This window comes from Hippoglossus stenolepis, chromosome 6, assembly GCF_022539355.2.
Source record: "Hippoglossus stenolepis isolate QCI-W04-F060 chromosome 6, HSTE1.2, whole genome shotgun sequence".
In the NCBI taxonomy this organism is placed as follows: domain Eukaryota; kingdom Metazoa; phylum Chordata; class Actinopteri; order Pleuronectiformes; family Pleuronectidae; genus Hippoglossus; species Hippoglossus stenolepis.
Window position 1 is genome coordinate 13625597 of NC_061488.1, and position 12294 is coordinate 13637890.

Here is a 12294-nt window from a genome sequence, read left to right on the forward strand (position 1 = left end):
TTATTACATTTTAACATTCTGCATTTCTTCTTCTTATTACTGATGTTATTATCATTATTAGTAGTACTACTACTAGTAGTAGTAGTAGTAGTAGTAGTAGTATATTCTTCTCAGTATAACCTTCGACAGTGTTCTGAAGTAAATGGAAAATGAAACTGTTGCATCCTTGACTCTGATGTTGATCACTGAGTTGCAGCAGGGGGATGTTAGAAAGCCTGTGGAATGCTGAGCTCTGATTGGCTGCCGCTCGCCCTTATAAAGAGCCGCAGTGGCAAATTCAATCAGATCAACTGCGGGCATCCAGAGAGAGAGAGGGACTCACAGGGACGCTCATCGCAACACACTGGGAATCAAACCTGCGCTGCTCTGCTGCTTGTATCAGATTTTTTTTTTTGAATAAAAAACACACTGGACCACAGTTACCATCATGAAGGAAAGGAGAAATACACAACCGCTGGTCGTGAGATGTAAACTGGTTCTTGTGGGAGACGTTCAATGCGGAAAAACAGCGATGTTGCAAGTCCTGGCGAAGGACTGTTATCCAGAGGTAATGTCCCGATCCACTGATGTGCTTCATCTTTGCGCAGAAAACAAATCAGTTGCTTTGTATTTTCATTACAATCAGATTCTCTTAAAAATGACTGAAGACGGCAGAAGAAAAAAAAAAGCAGTGCGTCTGTTGCAGTGATTGTTCTCATGCGCATTTTTTCTCAGATCTCATCCTTTTCGCTTTAGTTTGTATCCATGTACCGTAAAATACTTTTAAATTGCACAATCTGTTCCATGGCATTAGCCCGTGAGGTTGTATTCCCTTTACATGCACGTGTGGCTGCTTCCCTGGCGCATGTGCTGCAGTGATCCAAGTGATTGATGGATCTGAAATCGCATCACATTCCGATGAGGCTCATGTTTATTTCATTTGATTACTCGATGCGTGTTATTTTTTTTTTGATTTTTTTTTGTTGTGTCGCACTAATTATCCTGATAAAATGTCTGTTCTACCTGACACCTCCACACTAATGGCACCGCGCTGCTAATTGCTCCCCCAGACCTACGTGCCCACGGTGTTCGAGAACTACACGGCCTGTCTGGAGCTGGAGGAGCAGCGAGTGGAGCTCAGTCTGTGGGACACCTCAGGTAAGTGATCCCGCCTCTGCTCCTCTCATCTGGGTGGCCTATCGTGGCCTGCCGCCGTCTGTCTGCGCCACTGAGGGAGGAGGCTGGGGATGAGGAGGAGGAGGAGAAGAGCTGGGGATGTAATGAGAGTAGGGAGGATAGTGGTGGAGACAACAGTTGGTGTTTGGACACGCATCATGTGCACTTGTTGAGCCTGATTCATCTTTTAGATTAATCATTCTATAGTATAATAATAATTAAACTTTTTCCATATAGCACCTATGAACAAGGTTACACACATTTTTTTACAAAATACATGGGAATAAAATAACCCAGAACAATAACAAAAAAAAAGAAAGATAACAAATTAAAAAAAAACATATACAAATTAAAGAACATCCATCAAAAACCAGTTCAAAAAAATCAGGCTTTATAAAATGATTTAAGCAATGACTTAAAAAAAGATGGCAAGTCCAATCTTTTCAGGCAAGGGGTTCCAGAGCCTCGGGGTCATTCTAGAGCCCCTTATCCAGTGGTCAAACACCCACTAACTTCTGGCTTTTGTCTCCAATGGGAATTTATACCATTAGCATTCACTCCCGGGTCAAATGATGCACTCGATTTTATCGGCAGTTATAAAAACAAGACACCCGGGTCATTCCTTCTTTTTTAATTTGGCATTCGAGAAGCTGCACCATTTCTTATTTCGTTATGACGTGTATTTAACTTCCGGTTCTTGGTGCGTAAAAAGCCATGAACGTTTGTGTACTTATTGTTTTTTACTTGCAAACATCATCTGTTTCTTCGTATCATTCAAGATTGGAAAAACGCAGAAAGACAAACTCCTCTACTAGTAATAGCAAAGGGGGTCAATCACTTTTTTTTTTGGTCTATTTACCCCAAAAAATTAAAAAATCCTGTGTATACTCACTAATTTTATTGTACAGCAAGTGTTGGAGGTAAGATCTTAAATCTTGGGATTGAACATTGGGAGTTAGTAGCTCTTCATCACCCGATAAATTGTTTCCATGTGGCAGGAAGAGGGATTGACACGTCCATAAGAACATGTCTGTGTTTCACTGGAAACTATTGGCAGGAAGACCGAGATTATTCCACTTCACTTGTTGTTATTGCTGACTTTGTGCATCATATGTTCATTTACACAAAGCGTGAAAAAGAGGGTCAATGTGTCAGTGTGGATCTCCCCGGGGATCTGTTGTTCAGCGTGTTGACCTGAATTCTGTGAGCACGGGTCTGGAGCACCTGTTTGATTCCCCCTTCATGCCTGCTGCACAATGGCTTCATCCCTCTGCCTGCACTCTGAGCTGTACATATCTGCGGTTTCATTAGGTCGCCGTGGCTGAGTGAGCTGGCTCGTGTGTGTGTCTGTACGACAAATCCTTTATGTAACAGACCCACTTGTCTGAGACGATGCAGTTTGTTCTCATATTTTTTTCACCCCAAACATCATCCAAAAGCGGCAGTAGGGACGCAGTGAGTGTAATTCTCTCCCCAGACCAAATCCTGCTTTTTAATCCCAGACTGTGGACCTTGGGTCAGGCCAGCAGGAGTGGGCCCGGTGCCTGCAGATGATGGACATGCAGGGAGACATCCTGTCGAGCAGGACGGTTTTTCTGGAGCAGACAGACAAGAGGCAGCTCAGAAACTCTGGTGACCTGCATTCCCCTCCATATGCTGCCCCAGGTCACCACTCAAACAGCATGATGCAGGGGATTAAGACTCTGAATAGGACCACTGGGCCACCACCCCTTCTGACTTATCCAATGAGTCTCACACACTTTCTCTTTCTCTTTCTTTCTCTCTCTCTCTTCTCTCTCTCTCTCTCTCTCTCTCTCTCTCTCTCTCTCTCTTTCTTTCTTTTCTTCTCTCTTTCTCTCTTCTCTTTTCTCTCTTTCTTGTCGCTCCTTGTTAGCCATGAAGAAAACAAACTTTTGTTTCCGGCTTGTCCTCAACTTCGAGGAACAATGACAAACACATGCTGCACCATATTTTACAAAATTAGTGTAGTAATAGAGTGCAACACAGTCAACCTTTATTTTATTACATTGAGGAAGAGACCTCAATTACAGAATAGCTGATTACAGAAAATAAACAAAAAATTTCCCAAAACCAAGAAAACACAAATAAGAAACTGTTACTTCTGCAAAGAAGCAAAAGAAAGAGTAAAAGTGTTAGGATTAAATACAGTACATTTGATTTCATTTAAAGCAAAAATAATCAATCAAACCAAATGAATCAACTCAAACAAGTAGGTGAAATAAAGTGAGATGAAAAACTTAAATTGCCCTCAGGATAAAAATTAGTTGAGCTTTAGTTATATACTATGCTTTTCAATTTCCTGTTCCACTTAGAGGAGAACTTGCATCTCCTCCTCCTCCCTCTTATTTTCTTTATAGACATCTCTCCTGCTGGTGATGGACGACAGGCGCAGGAGCAATTTGTTGCTCGCACTGTACAGTTTACTCTTCTTACTGTAATTTGCTCTAATTGCGTGGAGCTGCGCCGCACCGAGAGGGTCTCCTCGTTATCCCGACTCCCCTTCATTGATTAGACTGACCTCATCACCGGCCCCACATGGCAGGCAGCTCCTTCCACCCGGCTCCGCCATTGGATTTACAGACCAAAATCAATCCACGGGTTTTAATCAGCCCGGTCTGATCGGACATGCAGGGGGGAGAAGAGAGAAAGAGGAAGGAAGGCGAACACTGTCCATCGGCTGTAGCTCATGAACAGAGAATAATGGATCTTGTTATGGCGTTAGTGAGTAATTTCTTTCAGGTTGAACGCTCTTGCAAATAAATCTATTGAGGTTTAGAGGATGCTGTATCTATAATAATTTCTTAAATGATATATAGCTAAATGAAAGTTAGTTGGAATGAGCCCAATGTCCATTTAAAGTGATGAAACAATCTATATAATTGTAGAGGAGAGACATTGTTAATAGACAATAATTTTGTTAATGGTTGGATATCAGTCAATTCTAATGGCCACTCAGCTCGCAGTGATGGATGCTTATTTCCATTCTAGATTTATCCTATTTATGGTTAATCGATTAATCCCCTGCTCTGTAAAATGTAAGAAACTTCTTAAACAGACGGTTGTTTGACTCAACTTCAGAATCCACAGCGTGATGAGCTTTGACAGTGTCAGGTTTCAAAGCAAAGCTTGTTAGCCTTTCAGACGTGGCGATGCACAGGGACAAAGAATCATCCTCCCTCTCCCTGCAGGGGGCTTCACTGCTGATTCTGACTGGCTCTGGCATGTGAAACCAGGGAACAACTGTCTGATGCAATGTAGTGTGGTTTTTGGCCATGTCTGTAAAGCCTATAGTTATCAGCAGCAGCAGCACAGCTCCCAGCCGGCTGAGTGTGGGTGGAGGGGCAGGGCTACACTCTCATCCCCAAATCTGTGAGTCATCCCATCACTGGATCATTTATCTGTCTGACCCCTGTATTCTCTCTGTTGGAGAGGAGTCTGCTAATGATGGAGACGGGCTATGTCACTCAGTTGATTAAGCACAGAAATTCACTCACTCATGCACGCACGCACGGCGAGTCGGATTCCTCCCATCCCCCACCTGTGGGCTCTGACACAAGTCTCGGCCCTGTGAAGCCTACTTTCATACTGAATGGCCCAATTTCCACCTCAACAACGCTTGGCTCTGGGCGCTGCACCATCGAGAAGGATAGAGCCCAGCTCAGCCACATGGAATTTGGTTATGCTCGTTTTCATTTTCCCTCCGTTCCCCCCAGTTCGTCAGCCTCGCTCTCCACGTTTCATGCCTCACAAACTCTCCATCTGTTGTAGCGGCATGCTGTTGAGAAAAGGGGGAGACAGGAAAAACATTTGGGCCACGGTTAGGCGCTGCATGTGCATTGATCTGTCTATCCGAGGCTTTCTCTCGGCCGTGGCAAAGAAAAGAAGGAGGGATGAGAGTGAGAGTCAGAGACTGGTACCCTGTGATATCACACTGCAGGGGGTGAAGGATTAATGGCATAGGAGGGCACTTTGTGATCCGCCTCAGTAGGATGCGCTGCTTTCCCTCCTCTCTTCCTCTTCTTTTTTTTTTTCTTGAAACACAATTGAAACTGTGATTTCTTCCAGGATTAGAAACTGGATCCTTGAGTGTTGGAAAAGAGCTGCCAAGGCTGCAGAGCTTTAAATACTACCATTTACACATTCATATCATTCTTCATTTACCTTTAAAGGTGGTATAAATACGCCTTCATGAATCCTTTGTCCAAAAAAAGAAGATCAAATAAATTCATTGGAGGGTTGAGAAACCAAAAACACACCCTAGATGTGTCCTCATCACCCCTCCCCCTTGACGGGATAATACTACTAAACTAATTTGTCAGCTTTAATTGCTGAGGCTCTCTGACCCCCTGCACAGCATCTGTGCGGCTTTTCATTGATTAGATCACTGGCTATTTAATGCAGAATCACACCCAGGTTCCCGGCACGGTGATCACCCCCTTTGCAATGTGATTGAGAAGATTTATAGTGCCTCAGAGACACAACACACACACCGACTCAACATCCCGGTGGGGCTAATTGCTCTGGTGTGAATGTGTGTCAATTTTCACAGTCAGCTAACGCAAAGTTGTCTCACAGATGAGAAATCGCGTTTGGGCATTGAATGAAAGTAAATGAAATTCTTAAGGCGGCTTCCCTCCTCTTGTTGAATACAGTGGTAGTGAAACATTTACGTTAATCAGAATATTTCAGTTAATTTACTATTAAGCACGAGAGCGGTCATTTTTATTCTAAAGACATAGAAACACGTAGAACACAAAACTGCGTCCCTTTGTTCCTTTGCAGTGATGTTTACATTCTCCAGGACCCTGAGCCCTGAGGAATTTCATCACAGCTTGTCATTATTCCACTCACAGCGCCCGGCAGCTGGCAAATTCAGTTCTACCCTTTGATAATGTGGAAAATCATTAAGTATTCATGGAACTGATCTGTATGCAAACATCCATGTTGCTCTGTGCTTTATTTTTCATATGTTTTCTTCTGATGCATTGTTTTCTACGGTGTAAATCAATTAGGATGGGTTGTGTAACATGTAATGAGTGATTACAAACACTGCCTCTGTTATCTGCGGCTATAAGAGGAACAATGAATCCCTTTTGGGATTCACACGGAGCCTAAAGTAAACATGTTAATCCCATTGAGCTGCTCCTCTCCTGTTTCATCTTATCACAGATTGGTATCACCTCTGGCTGCAGCCAAATTTAAATTTGTGAGCGTGTGTTTCATTAGGTGTCGGTGCTGGCATTAAATGTGTGTTTTTGTGCGATTGGATGTGTGTATCTGTGGTCCCCAGCTCTGTTGCAGAGCAGAGGAATGTCCCCAACAGTAGGTGGGTGGGCAGTTTGCTGTGTAAAATGATTGATTGGCAGTTAAGGCGAGCCTTTATGGAGAGGTGGGAGGAATGCCTGATGTAGATGGCGGATTTCAAGGCTGTTGCTGTGGTAACAGAGGGACTGGAGGTATCAGCGCAGAGCGGAGGATTTTTGGGGGGGTGGGTGGCTTACTTAAGGATTCCGAGCATGAGTGGGAGCGTCTGCCTGCCCCGAGCCCCACCGTTTCACTTGCGTAATCTACTGCAAGAGAAGATCAATGAGGATTTAGTGCTCGATTGTCATCTTCTGTCCCTCTGAAATGCCAGGAGCGGGGGGGGCAGATTCAGGGACAGCAAAGTGAGGCTCAGCAGGAGAAGTGATGCCGATTTCACATAATCCCTGCAGCTGTATTCTACCTCCGCTGCTCCATCACACATTTTTACTGACCATCTGCCTGTTGCCATAGCGATCAATACCTCAAACAGTCCCCACTTTAAATGAATTCATTATTGGCTTAACACACGAGGCCTTACATATTTTATAATGCAAATTTAGTCTGTAACTTTGATGTGATGGCTAGAAGCCTTTTATTGTGAAATATAGTCTCCCAGTGTAAAAATATCAAAAGACTGTTTTTCATCAAACATTAAGGGAAAAAAACACATCGATAAACTTTTAGAACTGCAAACTGTAATTGTGTTATATATTTCAAAATGGTGGCTTCAATAGATTCTCCTGAAATTTGTATCTCTCAAATTAACATTAGATATAAATTAAACTCGATCTGAACAAGAAGAGCACACACGTCCGCCAAGGCTGATTTGCAAACTGTTTACATTAAACGTAATATCTTCTCTGATGTAGCTGAAATAAATGTGTTGCCATACAGTAACTAAATAAAGAAAATTCTTTTATTGAGTCTTAAACTACAGTTAAAAATTCCACCTGTTGATAGATATTAGGACTCTACAGATGTCATGTTTTTCAATAAAGATCTCCATTATTTTTTCGAAAAGTCACAAGCATTTGGAAAAATCTCACAATGATTAAGAAAGTATAAAAATCCAGATCCACAAAAAATTCCATCCAGTCTCCTGATAACCTGTCCAGTAGTCTTTGGAGTAATCCTGCTAAATAACAAAGAAACAAGCACGGATGAAAAATAAACCCAATCACCACCAATGTGGTTGTTCTGTGGTCTGATCTCTCCAATTAAACTATTTGAAATCAGGATCAGTGTGTTTTACTGTTTGTCTTGATGATTCTCTCGTCTCTGCCCCATAAGGTTCTCCATACTATGACAACGTGAGGCCTCTGTGCTACAGCGACTCAGACGCAGTGTTGCTGTGTTTTGACATCAGCCGTCCCGACACTGTGGACAGCAGCCTGAAGAAGGTAAAGGGCTTCTGCACGTTGTGTCTCACTGCTGCTTTCGTTGTGATTTATTTTCCTTTGGATAGTAAACCGTTATTCACTGTCCACTGAAATAACTGACCTTTTTGCGTTCACAGTGGAAAACTGAGATCCTAGACTTCTGTCCCAGCACACGCATCCTGCTCATTGGCTGTAAGATTGACCTGCGCACAGACGTCTGCACGCTGATGGAGCTGTCCAATCAGAAACAGACTCCCATCGCCTATGAGCAGGTGAGACCCAATGGGTTAGCACAATCAGGAGAATATTCCATCTGAACAGAAACAATGCATGGCAAAAATTAAATGGAGCATTTATCAATCATTTTCTTTGTAGGCTTCATATTTGTCTTTATTTTATGTGAGGGACCATTCGATATTGATGCACAGTATACATCATATTATCTGTTCAGGCTGTTAGCAACACATCTCTTGATGCCACTTCACTCATTGTCACCTGAGACTTTCAAATATTTTAAAACTGGTTCTCGAATCTTGGGATATAAATATATATATATATATAGACACACTATATTCGATTGTATATGATGACGAAGGAAATAGGAATACAATTAGTAACCTGACCCACCCGTCAGTGACGCATGATCCTAATTTTGTAGCCATTTTATTGGCTTGCCGGGACATTTCCTCCTGAGCCTCTCACCCGCAGCGACACTGCTACAAATAACAAACTCTGAGAATTTATTAAGGGATGTTTTGAACAGCGCCATTCATCACTCCACTTATTTCCAGGGCTCTGCTATGGCCAAGCAGCTGGGTGCAGAGGCTTACCTTGAGTGCTCGGCGTTCACTTCGGAGAAGAGCATCCACAGCGTGTTTCGCACCGCAGCGATGGCCTGCATCAACAAGCTGCAGCCGCTCCAGAAGCCCAGCCCCACACGCCGCCTCTCCAAAAGACTGCTCCACCTGCCCAGCAAGTCGGATTTGCTCTCCTCCACCTTCAAGAAGGAGAAGGCCAAGAGCTGCTCGGTCATGTGAGTGAAGACCTCTCGGGTTACAGTCCTCACATGCGACCCCCGGCCCCCTGCCTCTTTGGTCTCGGGGAAGGGGGGGTGGGCATGATGGTTTTATCAGGGCTTCCTGCTGAATCCTTCCCTCACCCCCCCGGAAACCAAAACGCCCCTCAGAAGAGGTGGACACCTCGCTGTCCACTTGCTCCTGAACCTTTTAGCGCACATCCATCTTTCTCCACTACTGTTAATCTTGCTTTCAAACAAACAGTGTCAGTCAAGGTTTGATCATTGAGCTCTCATGTCTTCACCTGTAAACAGTATGCAACTAAACTGGTGTTACATCTGTCTGATTTTACTCTCTCTAGGCACATGTTGATTTTGTCCAATATGTGCAACGTGTGACGTTTAATCTTGTGATGTAAATGCCTCTTAGACAATTCAATGGATCTTTTTCTAAGTGCAAAAATAAATCTAGCATGAGACCGTCAGGAATTAGCAAAAATCCTGCACATCCCTCTTATCAAAGGTGTGTGTGCGGTGCAAACTAGCTTGTTGCTGTTGTCCCTATTTAGGCCTGTGAGAGCGCAGAGGGAGTGGGACAGGCCACAGTGAGAGCTGTTACACAGAGGGCTGTTCTCATCGTCTCAGTGGTGATGAGAGCAGGGATAAGAGCTGTGAGTGCCGACAGCAGTCTAGACTATATCAACCTGCATGGATTGTTGATGCATGGTTGTGTAGCTCTGCTCCCGCGCACAGGCTTTCAGTGGACTACTGGGAGGAGGAAATGACGATACACGCAAAATAAAAATAAAGGGAAGTTTAACTGTGCTTCCGGTGTCTGCTGTCACAGCTGGAGTCTTACTTTTAAAAAAAACTGTTTTGGTGACGGGACAGACACTTGATTTGTACTGACGAGAAGAGACTCTGTTGTTGTTGTGACCAGGAGCATAAACACAAACGGTTCAATGGCTGTTCAGAGTGACTTATGAAGCCGTGGCTGGTTATTGACGCCAGCGCTGCGAGGCTTATTTAAAAAAAGCGGATGATGCCTGTAGTCGCCTACCTGGTTCAGGCTCACTTCTAACGGGAGGATCTGGTTTGTAATTTCGAATATTTCTCAGAAGATTTGTAGCATTGCATCGTTGACAGTTTTCCAACCAATCTCAGATGGCTTGCAGTTTTTGAAAAAAAAAAAAGCCTTTCATATCACTTACCCAGAAGTCACTGAGATTTTTTGACGACTGTAATATGCCTGTGGATTTCTCTCAATTCCAACAATTCAATGTAGCACTCGCAACCCGACTATTCTTCCGAGATGAGTTTTGTGTCTCTTGTTTATCTATTGACCTCCAATAAGCAGCTCTTACTATAAGCTACAACGACTGCGGCGCAAAAACATGGACCCTTTTCCTGAGCTTAAATCTTTGACTTCATGGTTATGTTTGTGTGCAGCATTGATCTCTGTGCTTCTAACCATAAAGCAATAATGATTTAAGTGCTTGTGATGCAAGGCAACCCGTGTGGCAATAAAGACGGAGCTTTGTGATTACTGTCATGCTCTAAATGCTCCATGGACATGTGAGCGAAAACCATCCCTGCTGTACAAAGAGGCTGTTGATCTGTGTTTGCCCCTCCCCCTCCGTGTAGCCACTGGTATATAAAATAACCAATGACGACATCATAGTAGTAAAAAAAAAATCGGCGTATGCGAATAAGAGGGAACAACAGCGTTGGAGACTTTCCTGTCAATTTTACATAATCATAATTTTAAAAAGGTACTGAGGCAGTGGAGACTTTCTTGAATTGCTTGTGTGAGTTGACAGTGACATGCTTTTCAAATTGGAAAAAAAAACTTAAAGTCTTAACAATCATCTTGTAACAAGGGCTAGTGTGTGGGGGAAATGAAATAATGTGGGACTAAGGAGAACAAGTAAACAAGAACTCAACATGCACAGGCTGGCCCTGTCCAAAGAAAGTTATTTTTCCATTATTCTTTTTTTTGTATTTAAATGCATGATGTGCGTACCAGTGTTGTTTTGGAAATACCTCCCTGAGATGGTTGTAGCGTCTTGATGAAGCCGGGGGCTTCCACTTGGTGGTCGCAGGAACTTAAAGGGGTGATTTGCACAAAGGCTCCCAGTTCACGGTCACAGACTAAAATTCCTCGGCATTGCCTAGCAACAATTCAGCGTAGGAAACACGGAGACTGGCTGTTGGGTTGATTGTGTGGACAGAGGCGGTTGGCTCACAAGCAGACATCCCCACATTTGTTATTTAAGCATCAGTTATGCATTTATTGCCAGGTTTGTTTAAAAAAAAAAAAAGAGGTTTTCTTGATGTTTTTCTTGGGGTCAGCGCTGTGATGCCAGGATGTCTGAAGATGGGACAGACCTTGTCGGTTAATATGCAGCCTTTGTGTAGTAGTCAGTGTGTGGTGCAACGGTGCAGTCAAACTCCTAAGCATGTCTTATTAAAGTTGTATGATTGTACATACTGTCTCCTGTTTTATAATCACTGTAAGATATTGTCAAGGATGTCAAATGGAAATATTGTTATTGATGTGATTATTTATTTAGTAGCTAATTTTTTTTTTTTTGCCTTTTATTGGTCGACATGTACATTTGTTTAAAATCAATTTGGGAATTTAATGTTTTTTTCTTTTGTTTTTTGTTTTTTTCCCTGTGTTGAATAAAGCTTGCCCTGTCTGGCACCCTTGAATTGTTGTTTTCCTGTCATTTAAAGCCTAAGTCCCATGCATTCATTTATGTAACATAGTGTCTCTGTTATTATTCAGAGATGTTCCTCTCGCACCTTTAGTCTTTTTACATTATACATTGATTTTAATTGAAACCTCCATCAAACAGTGGTATCGATCAAAACCTTTTACACATTTCATAAAACAGTCAAAATACTCTGGTGCCTTTTATATTTCGTTCATACCCTCTGATCACATATTTCTGAAGGTTGTTGTAATGAAAGTGAGCACATGTCTCCAGTGGTGTATCACTTCAAGAATCCCTGTATGAACTGGGGGGGGCTCGTGTCCTCCACACTATCAGAGCTAATAACTCCTTTTTAACAAGCTCTGTGTCGCTGCATGCATACAGAGCACGCCTCATTAAGTGTAGAGCAAAGTTTAACAGGGATGGATGAGGAGCTACTGACATTCTCTATCACTTCATTTTCTACTGACAATCAGTGAGTTAGTCACAGACTGGAGAAAGAAAAAACACGTCAGTCAGATGAGCAGTTGACAAACAGCATAATAATGACATGATAAAGTTTTGATATTCGCTATTTAAAAAAATTTATAAAACACCAGCTGTGGATGAATGCAACCAAAGCACGTGTTGGGTATTATAGATGTACAGACAGCTTGGCTCCCATTCAACCTTACAGATTGTTGGAAATCTTCACAGCTTC

The 12294-nt window shown here is 42.8% G+C and overlaps 1 protein-coding gene across 1 annotated transcript; it reads left to right on the top strand.

Moving 5' to 3' along the window:
• Window positions 1-298: 298 nt before the first annotated feature.
• Window positions 299-11589, top strand: rnd1b (Rho family GTPase 1b). The gene is made up of 5 exons (XM_035158050.2): window positions 299-547; window positions 1050-1137; window positions 7771-7880; window positions 7997-8131; window positions 8651-11589. Exons 1-5 carry the CDS (start codon window positions 428-430, stop codon window positions 8894-8896), a joined length of 699 nt encoding a protein of 232 aa, XP_035013941.1. The 5' UTR covers window positions 299-427; the 3' UTR covers window positions 8897-11589.
• Window positions 11590-12294: the final 705 nt, after the last annotated feature.

What these genes read in the sequence shown, in the direction of transcription:
- rnd1b (XM_035158050.2), top strand. Translation starts at nt 428, where the DNA reads ATGAAGGAAAGGAGAAATACACAACCGCTGGTCGTGAGATGTAAACTG. An exon ending in CGAAGGACTGTTATCCAGAG is followed by an intron (nt 548 to 1,049) that starts GTAATGTCCCGA and finishes TTGCTCCCCCAG; the next exon opens with ACCTACGTGCCCACGGTGTT. An exon ending in CTCCCATCGCCTATGAGCAG is followed by an intron (nt 8,132 to 8,650) that starts GTGAGACCCAAT and finishes ACTTATTTCCAG; the next exon opens with GGCTCTGCTATGGCCAAGCA.